Raw genomic sequence first — 12,382 nt, forward strand, 5'->3', positions numbered from 1 at the left:
TTTAAAGTCAAAATTATTTTTTTCTGATGTATAATCTTTAATTGGCTGAGACAAATGTATTCATTGAAAACCATACTTTTGTCTTTTTAAAGTGCTCTTTTCTTAATTATACGTCAATGACTAGCTGTTTCTCAGGTGGAAAAGGGCTCTTTCTGGTAAAAAAAAAATCCATTTTTATATGTCATCCAGTGATTATTATTGTGAAAAATAACATGGAGAGGCACTTAACGTGTTTTCCAAGAGACTCTTTCTCTCTAAAAGAAAGGGTCTATGGGTCAAGTTTACTTACACAAAGGGTAAACATTTGTGAAACTCTCTAGCTCAAAACTGTTCGTCAACCTGAGCTATGGATGTCAATAAATCCAGTAGCAGAATTAAAAGGGGCAGAAGGGGATATGCAGGGCTCACTCCAATTGCACTGACTCATGAGTAGATTTTGGCTACTCTGCTTGCCTGAAATTCACCATGGTTCTGCACTTAGTATTTCCTCTGTGAACTTGGGGGCATGACAAGTTTACGTGACTATTTAAAAAGTGGAAGGAAAATACCCTAAATGTAAAAATCCAAATGGTGAAGTAGAGTGGGTGAAATATCTGGTTTCAAGGATTCTTTCACTATTCTGATTGGATGTTTTAAATTTTGTAGTTAATGGGTTAAGACGGAAAGGGGAATTGGAGTTTACAATCTTCAGATAAATGAGTTTATGCTCAAATTTAATCTATAAACAGACACACATATTGCTCATGAAATCAAAGCCAGCTCGAGGCTCATGATAAGCAGATCAAGGTTGGCAGAGTTTCTGGGCTTTGAATTAACAGATATATTTTCCTAATGCTCTTAAGAAATCTAGGAGCTTTATTCTCTTTTAATGAGGTAAATAGTTTCATTGCGATTTGTATTTCCTTCTTTTGTTTGTTTGAATTTGGGTGTGTAATATTACACAGATTTATAATAGTTTCCATTAAATTGCCTCCAAGGATTTAGTGGGATAGTTTGTTGCTGTTTTAATCTTGTGGTTTAATGGGATTTATATGCCTGTGGGTGTCTGCATGTGCTTAGTGCCCAAGGTTGTTTCATATCTTTGTACTTAATTGATCTAGCAGCCTTTTGGCAGTGTGATATTATTTAGATCTTTAGTTGCTTATCATTAAAATACCATTTATTTCATAAAATAGCCATGGGAAATAAGTAATACAGTTAATAGATATATATTTTCTTAGCTTATAGGTATAGATTTTCTGCTGTAAATTTATCCTTATGTTATTTGGTTGCATTCATGAAAAGATAAGGTAATATGATAAGGTAAATGATTTATTTGTATAATTATGTATTATGCGGCAGCAGAACTGGACAGACACATTGATAACTAACCACTGAAAGGTAATAAATAATATAAATTCACATTTATCATATTTAAAATAAATGTACTTTTTAATGAGGTTGTTGTGGAAATTAAAAAAAAATAATTAGTAGAAACCTACTTAGGCTGCATTTTAAACCCTGAGTATATGGTATAAATTAGATTTCTGGATATGTCATTGTGGTTTTTTTTTAATTTTCACACAGCTTTGTGACTTTCATGACCCTCAACGTTAATCGAAACACTTAGAAATGGCTTTCCTCAAATAGAAATGATTTGTCCAAGTTCAGAAGTAGAGAGGATGAAGTTATGAAAGCAATAAAAGTTGAGTGAAATATCATTAGAAAATATTTGGGATGAGAGACAATACTTGCTGAAGTCCCTTTAGTGCCTTTTACGGCAGACATGACAGCCAATCCTGATCCAGACTTTGCTCACGCTCTGTAGAAAAGAGAAAGTCTGATCATCACATTAAAAAAGAAATTAAACAAAATGGTTTCCAATTGAGTACAGTGACAAGCTTCTGCGAACAAGAGAGAGCGCAACAGTTGATACAAGAACTTAGCTACCTGGCCCAGTGCCACATGCTAAGGACAGATGCACTAGCAGTCATCAGTACCACAAATTTGTATATGACAATATTTATTTCAGCTGGCAAATATTTTTAAACTTCTTGAAAAACAAGCAGAGTCTGGTTGGTGACTGTCATGTACCCAAGGTAGTGGTAACTAGCAGACACTGCATCCCACGGTTTGCTGTAGATGATGGTAAACTCCAAACAGAATATGAAAGAGAATTTGGGGAAGTGGGTGCACTCATATGACACAAGGCAGTCGTGGTCCTATGTACTTGCATGGACTTGTGGCATGCACTGTAAGACCCATGTCTATATTTTTCCATTCAAATGGTATAGAAAGGCAAGCTATAGTATGTGGGGGAGAGGTCAGTCTCGTTATTTTTTGAAAGTAATTGCTTACGAAGTAAATGCCCTAAAAATTAAATGCATTTAAAGTAGAACAAGATATGGCTTCTAACGGGTTTCCCTGCAGGACTTAATGTTTTGTGCTATGCTCTAAACTTACACAAGTGATTCGTAGTAAATTAGGTGCTATGTCCATACCTATCTAACCGTGCCCACATAAACTATGCTGAACTGGCAGATGAAAGGATTTACTCACTTTACTCAAATATTTGGTATTCCCACACTACAGACCCTTGTTCTCTCTCTCTCTCTCTCTCATTTGTAGACACAGAATGTAAACATTTCCAGCAGTACGATAACAACTCCCATATAAAAGCTTTAGGTTCACGCCCAAATAACAAACATGTTTAATGTATATTCTTGTTGAATTTCCTTTGCTAATTTATTTAGCAGCTTATTGTCAGATGAGCAGATTATTCTAAAACTACAGCATCTGTGACTTATGATTTTCTTAAATTAATGCTTTTAATCTTGGGAAGTCTTTTCTAGACCATACGCCTAGAATCAAAGCTGAGGAAAATCCATGAAAGCGTTGGATTTCTTCCAAAGTTTAAAACAACTCCCTCCTCCTTCCCCAACAAAATCAAAATCCCCCATATCACAGAAAATATAGAAAATGTATTACAACTCCATGGTTTGAATCTCATTTCCTCAACCTTGAGAGTTTACTGTTGCTATGGTTACCAATCGAGGAAGATTGTGGAAAGTTACAAGTTAAGATGATCCCAGTATGGTTGTTAGAGTGGTAATTAGGTGACAGTTTAGGTACTGTCAGCTGTTGGAAAAATGTAAGCCAATTTAATTTTCAAAGGATTCAAATTCCACTCCTTTCAAACCCTTGACTTGCAGAGTCATGGCTGAAAAGGAATGATCTGATACCTCCACCTAAATTTGTAAACCATTTCTAAGGTACTTTAACCTTTACCTCCTTCTAGGAACTTTTGTGTTCACTGCTTGATAAAAGTCTTATTTTAGAAATACAGCAGAGAGGTTCCATTTAGGTCATATTTTAATTTTTGCTATTTTTAGAACTGGCTGGGAAGTCAGGTTCTATTTTTTTTTTTTTTTATTCCTGAGATGCTTTTTCAGCCTACCCTCTCGCTTTAGGGTGGAGTTTACCAGCAACAAAACCTGTCAGCAGACTCTGGGACGCATGTGACAAAGATGGGCAACCGATGTACCTTGCTGCATGAGAGCGCCAACTCCAAACCAGAAACTATTGAGTAAAGTAAAATTGTTTTCCACCACGTCTGAGTCAGGGTTGCATGGGTGGGGGTTATACCACTCGTAGGGTGTAAACCTGCATAGGTAACAGAAACAGTCTGTAAACATCAGATAAATATGTGTGGCTCCAGAACAATCTGCTGAACAATACAGAAAACCCAACAATTAATGGTGAAAGTAATCAGACCAAAACAGTAAAGGCCATATCCATCAACTTACAGCTTTGGTGGGCAAATTTCAAAGGAGACTTGAGACATTATATTTACCAAACTTCTTATTTCTAGGCAAAGTGCTTTGGTTGGCTGGAATCGTACGTCTCCGACCTACGTTTCCTGAATTTCTGTGAGTTTTCATTCATTTCCATTTTACTGAACAAGTAGTTGGGCTGTAAATAAAGGTTCACTCATCCCAAGTGTTTACCCCACCAAGAAGTAATGACAGCCACATAAACTCGTTTGATACCAAGTGTCAAGAGGCTGTGTTGTTAGAGGCTGGGGGATACAAAGAAGAGGAGTGACTTGCCTCTGAGGGGCGTCTATGGACAGATGCTTAAAAGAAGTATGTGGTTTAATGATTTCATAAAGCATCAAAGGACCTTCAAGCATGAAAAAATTAGTGAACAAAAAGAAGGTCTGGATTTGGGGTATATTCAATTTTTTTCTAGCACAGTTCATATATGGAAAGAAAAATCACAATCTTTCAATGAAGAGACAAAGTTTAAACTTAGAAGTACCCTGGCCAGGAGAATGCAATAGGGGTTCATGAGTGTTAACTCTATAGCATGTCTCACCGGAGAGTTTTACATTCAAAATTCCCTCTGGATTTGTTTTTATTTTGTTGATAGGATGACGAACTGCAGTCACTTGATTAGCAACCTTAGCGAGTTAGGAAGTCGATCTTCAACAAGTCACTTAACCTCTCTGGCCTCGGTTTCCTTATTTGTAAACAAGAGGGAATCCAGTTATGTCTGGCATGTGTGAAAATAAAACTCTAGGGGAATTGAAGAGATTTTTGGTCCTTTCTGTTTTTGAAACATCTTCTGGCCTCTGTAGCCCAAGGAGTTGCCTGCTCTGTGGTAATTTTGTAGGGCTATCTTGCCAAGGGGCAGTTATTTTTCCAACGAGACCTCAGCAGATGTTCTGCAAAGTGATCTGGAAATGATTTAAAATGCAGGAGTTCTTAGCACTGGAAGCTTTGCCATTTGCCATTGGGTCCTTTTAATGCAAGCAGGAGCGTTAGAGTAATGTTAAAACCCCATAAAACCGATGAGAACATACGGAATGCTCTCCAGCCATAAGGTTTCAGCAGTAAACAATAGCGGGTTGCTGACACAATGGGGAGAACTGGGATTAAGGTGAATACATTATCTAGAACGAAAAGCAGGGCACACTATGAATCATGCACAAGGAACTGGGTAGACAGTTCCTCTGAATACAAAACCATTCCCTAAAACCCTGGACACCTTCTGAAAAGTGTACAGGATCTCCCCATCGAGTGTTAGGGGTACCGAGATAGCAGCCTCATAGTTTACCCCACAGTAATGGTATCCAACTCATTAATGTGCCTTCTCCACAGCTGCAGGGCTCACAGCGCAGGGTCCTGTGAAGCTTGTGAATATAGCTGTAATTGACAATGCCATGCCAATACATTTTAATTACTGCTTCAACAATATAATTAAGTTTTGAATTTATACACTCGTCTAACCACAGTAGTTTGCTGAGCTGAAGAAATGAATACCAATATTAATGAACCCGCTAATTGAAACAGTATGCACAGTAAAGATGCCATTACTTTAACAATATCATTGTCACTTGTACAATAATTTTAAAATATTAATCGCAATAAATTAGGAAGCTTATGCACTCAAAAGGAGGAGTTTTCTAAACAGACCATAAAACCTGGCAACCACCAACCCCCTGATATTCAGGCATTTCTTCCTCATGCACGCTCTGATCAGTGAGCTCACCACTTTCCTCTCTGAAATGTTGCTTTTAGCTTGGTCTTGTGTCAGTGTTTCATACTTTGCAGTTCTAAGTGAACAATTAATCTAATTTTCTATGGAAAAAAGGAAAACTGTCTAAGCAGCAGTATGATTCTGCCTTGTCTGCAGAGATATTTTAGGTTCTTTCTCTTAGGATTCTGAGTGATTTGGGGTTTGGACTGAGGAATATTAAGTATCAGTAGGATGCTGTGCTGTAAGACGCTCGTTTTCCATAATGCGATAGACCCACCTGTTGCCTGGATATAGATTATTTCAGCTTGGAATGCCCAATGCCTGATAAAGATAGCCAGTGTGACAGCAGTGTCAGCACCAGGAAGGCTGAGGGAAAATTAATATATGACCCGCACCGATGATATTTTGAAGCTGCTGTTCCCCAATTGATACTGATCTTTAGTAAAATGACAGAGAAAGGTACAAATTTGCTTAGAATCTATGTCAAAATTTGCATATAAAGGAGTAGCATTGTGTTGAAATATAAAGGTTCATCTTGGGTTTATGTTGATGTATGCCAAGCTTTTACTTGAATGAAAGATATAAAACAATATTCAGACTGAAGATCTCTAATTAAGGATTCTTATGCATATTGGACTACACTGAAGAAAGAGGGATCTGTTTATCATTTAAAGGAGAGAGCTCCACTGAGCTTATGATATAACCTCTGGGTTTGTATTCTCACCTTTGAGTTACAGTCAATTTGTTTTTTGCCAAAGCCAACTTAAAAAATGTTGGAAGGCATATTTAGGAAGGCAAACATAAATCATAAAACGTAAGCAGACGTTATGTCTGGATATTTGGTTTATTTAAATTCTGTGTTCATGATGGACATAAATCCTTGGGGTTGAATAGTTTTCAAAAAGTAATTAAAAAATGTTAACCACAAAACAAAAACACTGACATGCACATTTGTAGAATCATATACTAAACAAATCATAGTAACTTAAACTTTTATAGTTTCCTTAGTTTGTCTAATTTAATGAATTCAATTCAGTTTAGCAAATGATTTTTAAGCATCTATCTAGTGAGAACATTAGCCTAAATGCAGTGATGGGCTTTATTTTTTCCCCTTTAAAAGACCATAAAAGGATACACTTCAAAATGCAAATTCAAAAGCCTCTCTAGAGCTAAAGATGATTATGAGATTAACTTTTTTACTTCTCCTTCACTATCTTTGAATGCAAACCATTAAGGTGATAGCAGAAAGCCATTTCACATCTTAGCTTCTTGATGCAGAGTACCAAGTTCATGGTTTCAAGCTATGATGGTTAGAAGTAAAAGTGAATTGGCACATGTATTCAACAAGGATTTTGCCTTTGGGAATCGCCCCCAAAATATATTTAGTGCCTACTTTATGAAGTAGAAGTAGAAATGGATTCAAGGGTAGAGATGAATGTAGTTGAGAGGATGATCCTCAAGGCAGTGCACCTGTGTACTGCAGGGAGTTACTTTCCACCCTCCACCACCATGCTGTTTGCAAGTTGTGCATTGGATGCACAGCAATTCTACTTTTCCAAAACCCAGAATGAGAGGAAAGGCAGTGAGTAGGAGGCAACAAGGAAAATAAGCTAAATAAAGATCTGGTTTATAAATGGTGCTGTCGGTGAGTAGGAATATTGAGTGGATAGTATTGATTGGCAGGGGTGGGGGGGGATGCTGTCTTAATAGAAATAGAATGAAGTCAGAAAATATAGGGCTCTGGGTCACTAACAGCTGATGGAGAAACAGCCAACATAAGGAGGGGAAAGTGACTGAATATTACATTTTTTTTGACATATTCTGGTGTAAAGGGGTACTTCCAGCCTGTATGCTTCTGAAAACTTCTGGATGCTGCTGACATGTTTTGTTTCCCACTAGCCATGATGAAATGAGTATGCTAAATAATATATTTGGTCATCAATGTTGTCTTGCCTCTTCGACTCATCAGCATCACTGCCTAGACATTGCTGCAGACTGGGGGATATGGAAGCCCACTTCACTCTGCTCTTTGGATTGTTCTAACTGTCTCCAATATCACCCAACAGATGTGGGCCCCAAAGCAGAGGAATGGAACAATGAGCCAATGTAAAATGTCTTATTCATTGTTACAATGCACATCGAGTAGTCTTTATTAAATAGCCATTCTAGGGCAGTATTAATTTCACTTGGTAGCCAGTAATGGCAAATGCACCTCCAAAGGTCAGCAACTTATCTTTTAAAATTTGATACCCAAATTTAATTATTTAAAGCATGGTCTCTCAATCTTGGTGCTATTGACATTTGGGGGGTAATTCTTTGTTGTTGGGAACTGTGTCTACTGTAAGACGTTCAGTGGCATCCATGAAATCTACCCACTTTTTACTGGTAGCATTTTGCACTCTCAGTTGTGATAAGCAAAAAAACGTTTTTAGAACATGGCCCAATGTTAGCTGAAAGACAAAATCCCTCCTAGTTGAAACCACTGATTTAGTGCAGTAAGGTATCAGAGGATACTTATATATCAGAGGATATATATAAACATATACATATACATATATATATATAGTGGTAAGACATGTAAAGAGAGCCTTGGTCATTACTTAAAAGTATATAATATTTGGGCAAAATCTGAAAGATGATCTAGGATCTGGTAATGATAAGGTATGGGGTATGGAGAAAATACTTTTTCCTGCTGAATATATAAATCCCCACATGTGAGAGCACACATTCATTCAGTGTGACCATATGTGCCTCATGGATCTTTAAGACTTTTCTAGACTGGGTTATTTTCTTTAGCTTTCTTTATAATTATGCCAGGGAAAGGGTTACCTGGCATTAATCAAAACCAGAGAGTGGACAATGACAGAGAACTAGTGTGAAGAAATTTTTCTCATAGAAATTCCTGGAGGGAAAACAAAAATTGATCAGGGAAAAAAGTTCACTGAGTTTTGTTGAAAGATGAAAAAGATTGAAAATGAGTGGGGGACATACAAAAGCAATTATTTTTTTACATGGTCTATCTAGGGATATCAAATGTTTAAGCCAACAGAAAGATAAAGTAGCTGTGTTTCTTTCAAATTCAGCATCAAAGGTATTTAGAAAATATAATCTACTGAAAGGTATAAAAGTCCTTTGAAGAATTGTGTAAAGTGGAATAGTTAAATATAGAGTTATCTCAGAAAATAAAACCTAAACTGAATCATCAATGGTAGCATAAATATTTCATACCTCTAGACTCTACATGCTAGTAATCTTGCTTTTCATAGTTATTTCTAGAATTCTCTTTAACTCTCTAAAGTTTTAGAAAATAAATTTTATAAAATAATCAAAGCATTTTTGCTTTGTTCCTGAGGATTTATAACCTTGTTTCATCCCAGTGTTTCTCATTTGCTACAACAATTACTAGCTATCTTTCTTCTGTTTTGCTTAACTGAATACTCCAGGGGTCAAGTATCTGGACAGCATTTTACCCTTCCTGTTGAAATGTTTTAGATTTATTAGCCGAGCCATTGCTTTCGTTATAATATAATTCAGGGGGAATGGGTAAATGAACATTTTATGTTGCTTAAAATACTGAGGAAGTTAAATTAATATAAAAAATATCTTCCTGTTGTCCTATAAAAGTAAGTTTATTTTTTAATAAAGAAGATATTCATTTACAGCGTGGCTTTTGTGAGAGCAAACTTGACAGAATGGAGCAGTAGGCAAAACTAAAATAACACTTTAAAGTTCTTAACCTATGTTTATCTCTAGAGCATACATGTCAATCCGAGGCAGACCAAGAGCTGTTGTAAATTCAGTAGGTCTTGAACTTACCTTGCAATCACAAAGAGTACACAACTGACTCCCAAGCAGGCTAAGAGCACATACATCCAAATGTCAGGAGACAGGGGGTTGAGGAAGGAGAACACTCCTGGATTGGTACCATTGGGCTTCCTGTAGAGAATGCTGATACCCAGGGTCATGAAAGGCTTGGAAAAGTCAATGACTTTCTCCCGAACATAGGTAATGGTAAGAGGAGCCACTGCCAGATCAGCCTTCTGCAAAAGCAAATTTGAAATCATTGTCTTGGTTGTCTCATTTCCCAGCAAATGTCTTGACATTTCTGGGTACTCCTGATCTATATTTCTTAATTCCAAATGCTTTGCATGCAAGAAGCTTCTATAATGATTGGCTCTAGTATAAAAGCAGTTGATTTACACAGTTGTTTGTGAAATGGTAGTTACTGGCAAAGAGAAACCATAAGGTATAAAATACACATAGATAGACAGACATATACACATTCTGGAACTATATGGAGGAAACATCTGCAGGGGTATGTCTTTAAAAAGGGCATGTGAACAAAGCAAGAAAGGAGCCAGTTGGTCATAAAATCAGCTGACAAGATGAGACTTTGCTCAGAGCTTCTAACTGTAGAATTCTTTATCAAATTTAAGAATCACTCAGGTTTACTTTTCAGTATGACAGATGGATCCATAAATTTTTGACCCCAATTTGTGTCCTTACTTGCCCTTTTATGTAAGCAAACGCTATTCCTACATTGTGGTCTCCTACTTTTTAAACCATTGTTAGGATTCAAGTAAGTGTAACATTTCCTCCAACGCTGACTCAGAATCATTCTTTTTCTTTGACTTCTTGGCATGCATTTTGTCAGACACTTAAAACTAAGCTATAAGAGATACATTTTTGCTTACATGATCTATAAGTTCTTTGACCATTCCATTCCACTCTCCTTTGTCATTCTGGGCTCCATATTTGCCATCAGGGACGAGTTTGACATCATAAATGAAGCCCAAGATGTTTGACAATTCCTTCAACAGATCCAGGCAATATCCTTCAAATCTGTCATTTCCATATAAAGGCTTATCAGATTTCCTGTACATCACATAGGGTTCTTCCTATATGAAACACACCAAATATGAAAACTAAAACCCTGTTATAAAGGAAGGCACAATTTACTTACACAAGCTCCAATCCACAGACAGAAGATATAAAATATTTGAAAATGATTATTAAGGTATCAGAATAAAGAAGTTAGTCATTTTCCTGCCTAAACTCATCTTCTTCCCTATACACTCTACCAATACAGAGCATTTCCCACATATACAGAGCATATTACTTTCCCTCCTCAGCATGTAAATGAGAATGTTTTCTTCCACTGCTGAGGGCAGGGCTGTGAACCTGAGGTTCAGCAGTGAGGGGAATGGGGGACCAGATGTCTGCGTGTCTGGCCTTCATCTGTACCCACACTCAAACTTCTGTTGCATGGCTGACCCTCCCTCCTGGCTTTTACATAAGAGCTTTACTTACTAACAAAAAGGAAAACCTAAATCAGCAAATATATCCTCTTGCTTTTCAAACTTCTCACCTACTAAATATTCTCATTTCCTCAACTTTCTTTTAAAATCAGTTAAATCAATTTCAATATTCACTTTTATCTACATATTTTGGTTCATTTCCTTCAGGGTATTCTGTTCAAAGACTATTTCTATGTTTTCTTATATTATCAGTTCTATTTTTCTTATTTGAACTCACCTAAAATCTTATATCTGGTAATTCTTTGCTTCTACACTTCCATAGTAAATCCCTTATTGTATGAACAATGGACATTTCCTCACTATCACATGTCTTTAACCTTATTCTCATTTGGCTAAATGAAACTTTATTTTATTTTATAACATTATAATAATTACATTGCCCATATGTCCTTTTACTTCTCGTTATACATTTTTTTCCTCAAGACATTTAAGACCTATTTAGGCTTATCCTCAAACAAACTGATAGAAAGAGAAAACTACATTTCCATATGATAGTTGCTGAGAAAGTAGTCACCAGAAAAGCAAGACTGTTAACATGGATGAACAAATCTCAGAAGTTAACGGTTTTAGAAATAAATTGGTCTAACACTATGGACTGAATCAAATAAAGCAAGAATGTCTAAAGTGAAGATTTTAGAGGTGGCAACTCCTGTCCTTTATTCCTTGGGTTAGGGTTGGAAAAGAGAAAGAATGGACAACTCATGGATATACAATGACTGGTTAGGGGTATGATCAGGATTCTAATAGGAAGCAGGAAGTAACCTTACCTGGGCTTTTGAAAAGCCCCTTAGTAAACGGGTTATTTATGGAAAAGTGAGCACGTCAAAGGAGCCAATAAGAATTCTGGTCAGAGGAAGGGTGGGATATTGACATCCAGAGACCAGCATAATCAGGAAGCGTCTAGCATTTAGGGCTCAGACAGGCAAGAAGAAAGAGTGCTCCTCGAGTCCAGGACAGCAGAAGTCTAAAAGCAGGGTCATTGGACAGAATAAGAGCTGTGGTTGTGAAGGATAGAAGTTCTGAGAAAACCATTGGATGTTCTTACTCCTCTCTCCCTACTTTCCTGCCAGAGTCTCTCCTTGGTTGAAACCAACCAGCAGCCAGAGACCAAGGGAGACTAGCTGGATAGAGCTAGAGAGTGGAGCAGGGCCAAGATGAGAATGGATTCAAGGTGAGAGATGTTCAGAACATTGTTGGAAGCTTCTAATTCAATGCAATTATAGGTACATACAAATATAAATTTTTAGTGTCCTAATTAAAAATAGACATTTGCAGGTAAGTTGTTGGCATGAAAAAGATAGCTGAAGAATTCTTCAAAATCTAGGGTAGGAGTCCAGATAAGACACCCTGAATTACAGTCAACTTACCAAAATGGTGGTGACGATGAGTGTTCGGTTGGCCAGTGAATCGGTGATATTGTTGGACCTGTCTTTGTTGCCATCGGTCATGTTAAGGCCACTGTTTGAGTTCCAAATCCCAATCTGCACAGAACACAATACATCAGAGGCTGCTGGCTGTCAGTGACCCCATTTACAGCAAAGAGA

General features: G+C 37.0%; 1 protein-coding gene across 7 annotated transcripts in view; it reads right to left on the reverse strand.

The window, feature by feature from the left end:
* The window catches only part of GRIK1 (glutamate ionotropic receptor kainate type subunit 1), a 376,947-nt gene that overhangs the window by 37,167 nt on the left and 327,398 nt on the right, over positions 1-12,382 (reverse strand). For 6 of the 7 annotated variants that reach the window (XM_039219393.1, XM_039219389.1, XM_039219387.1 and 3 more), the window contains 4 exons: positions 12,206-12,319; positions 10,215-10,418; positions 9,337-9,560; positions 3,524-3,642 (listed from right to left, as the gene is read on the reverse strand). In XM_039219393.1, coding sequence (XP_039075324.1) covers positions 3,524-3,642; positions 9,337-9,560; positions 10,215-10,418; positions 12,206-12,319 — 661 coding nt within the window. The remainder of the gene's footprint in view (positions 1-3,523; positions 3,643-9,336; positions 9,561-10,214; positions 10,419-12,205; positions 12,320-12,382) is intronic. The other variant, XM_039219391.1, reaches the window with a different exon arrangement.

Source organism: Hyaena hyaena, unplaced genomic scaffold, assembly GCF_003009895.1.
Source record: "Hyaena hyaena isolate Hyena2069 unplaced genomic scaffold, ASM300989v1 scaffold_813, whole genome shotgun sequence".
NCBI lineage: Eukaryota > Metazoa > Chordata > Mammalia > Carnivora > Hyaenidae > Hyaena > Hyaena hyaena.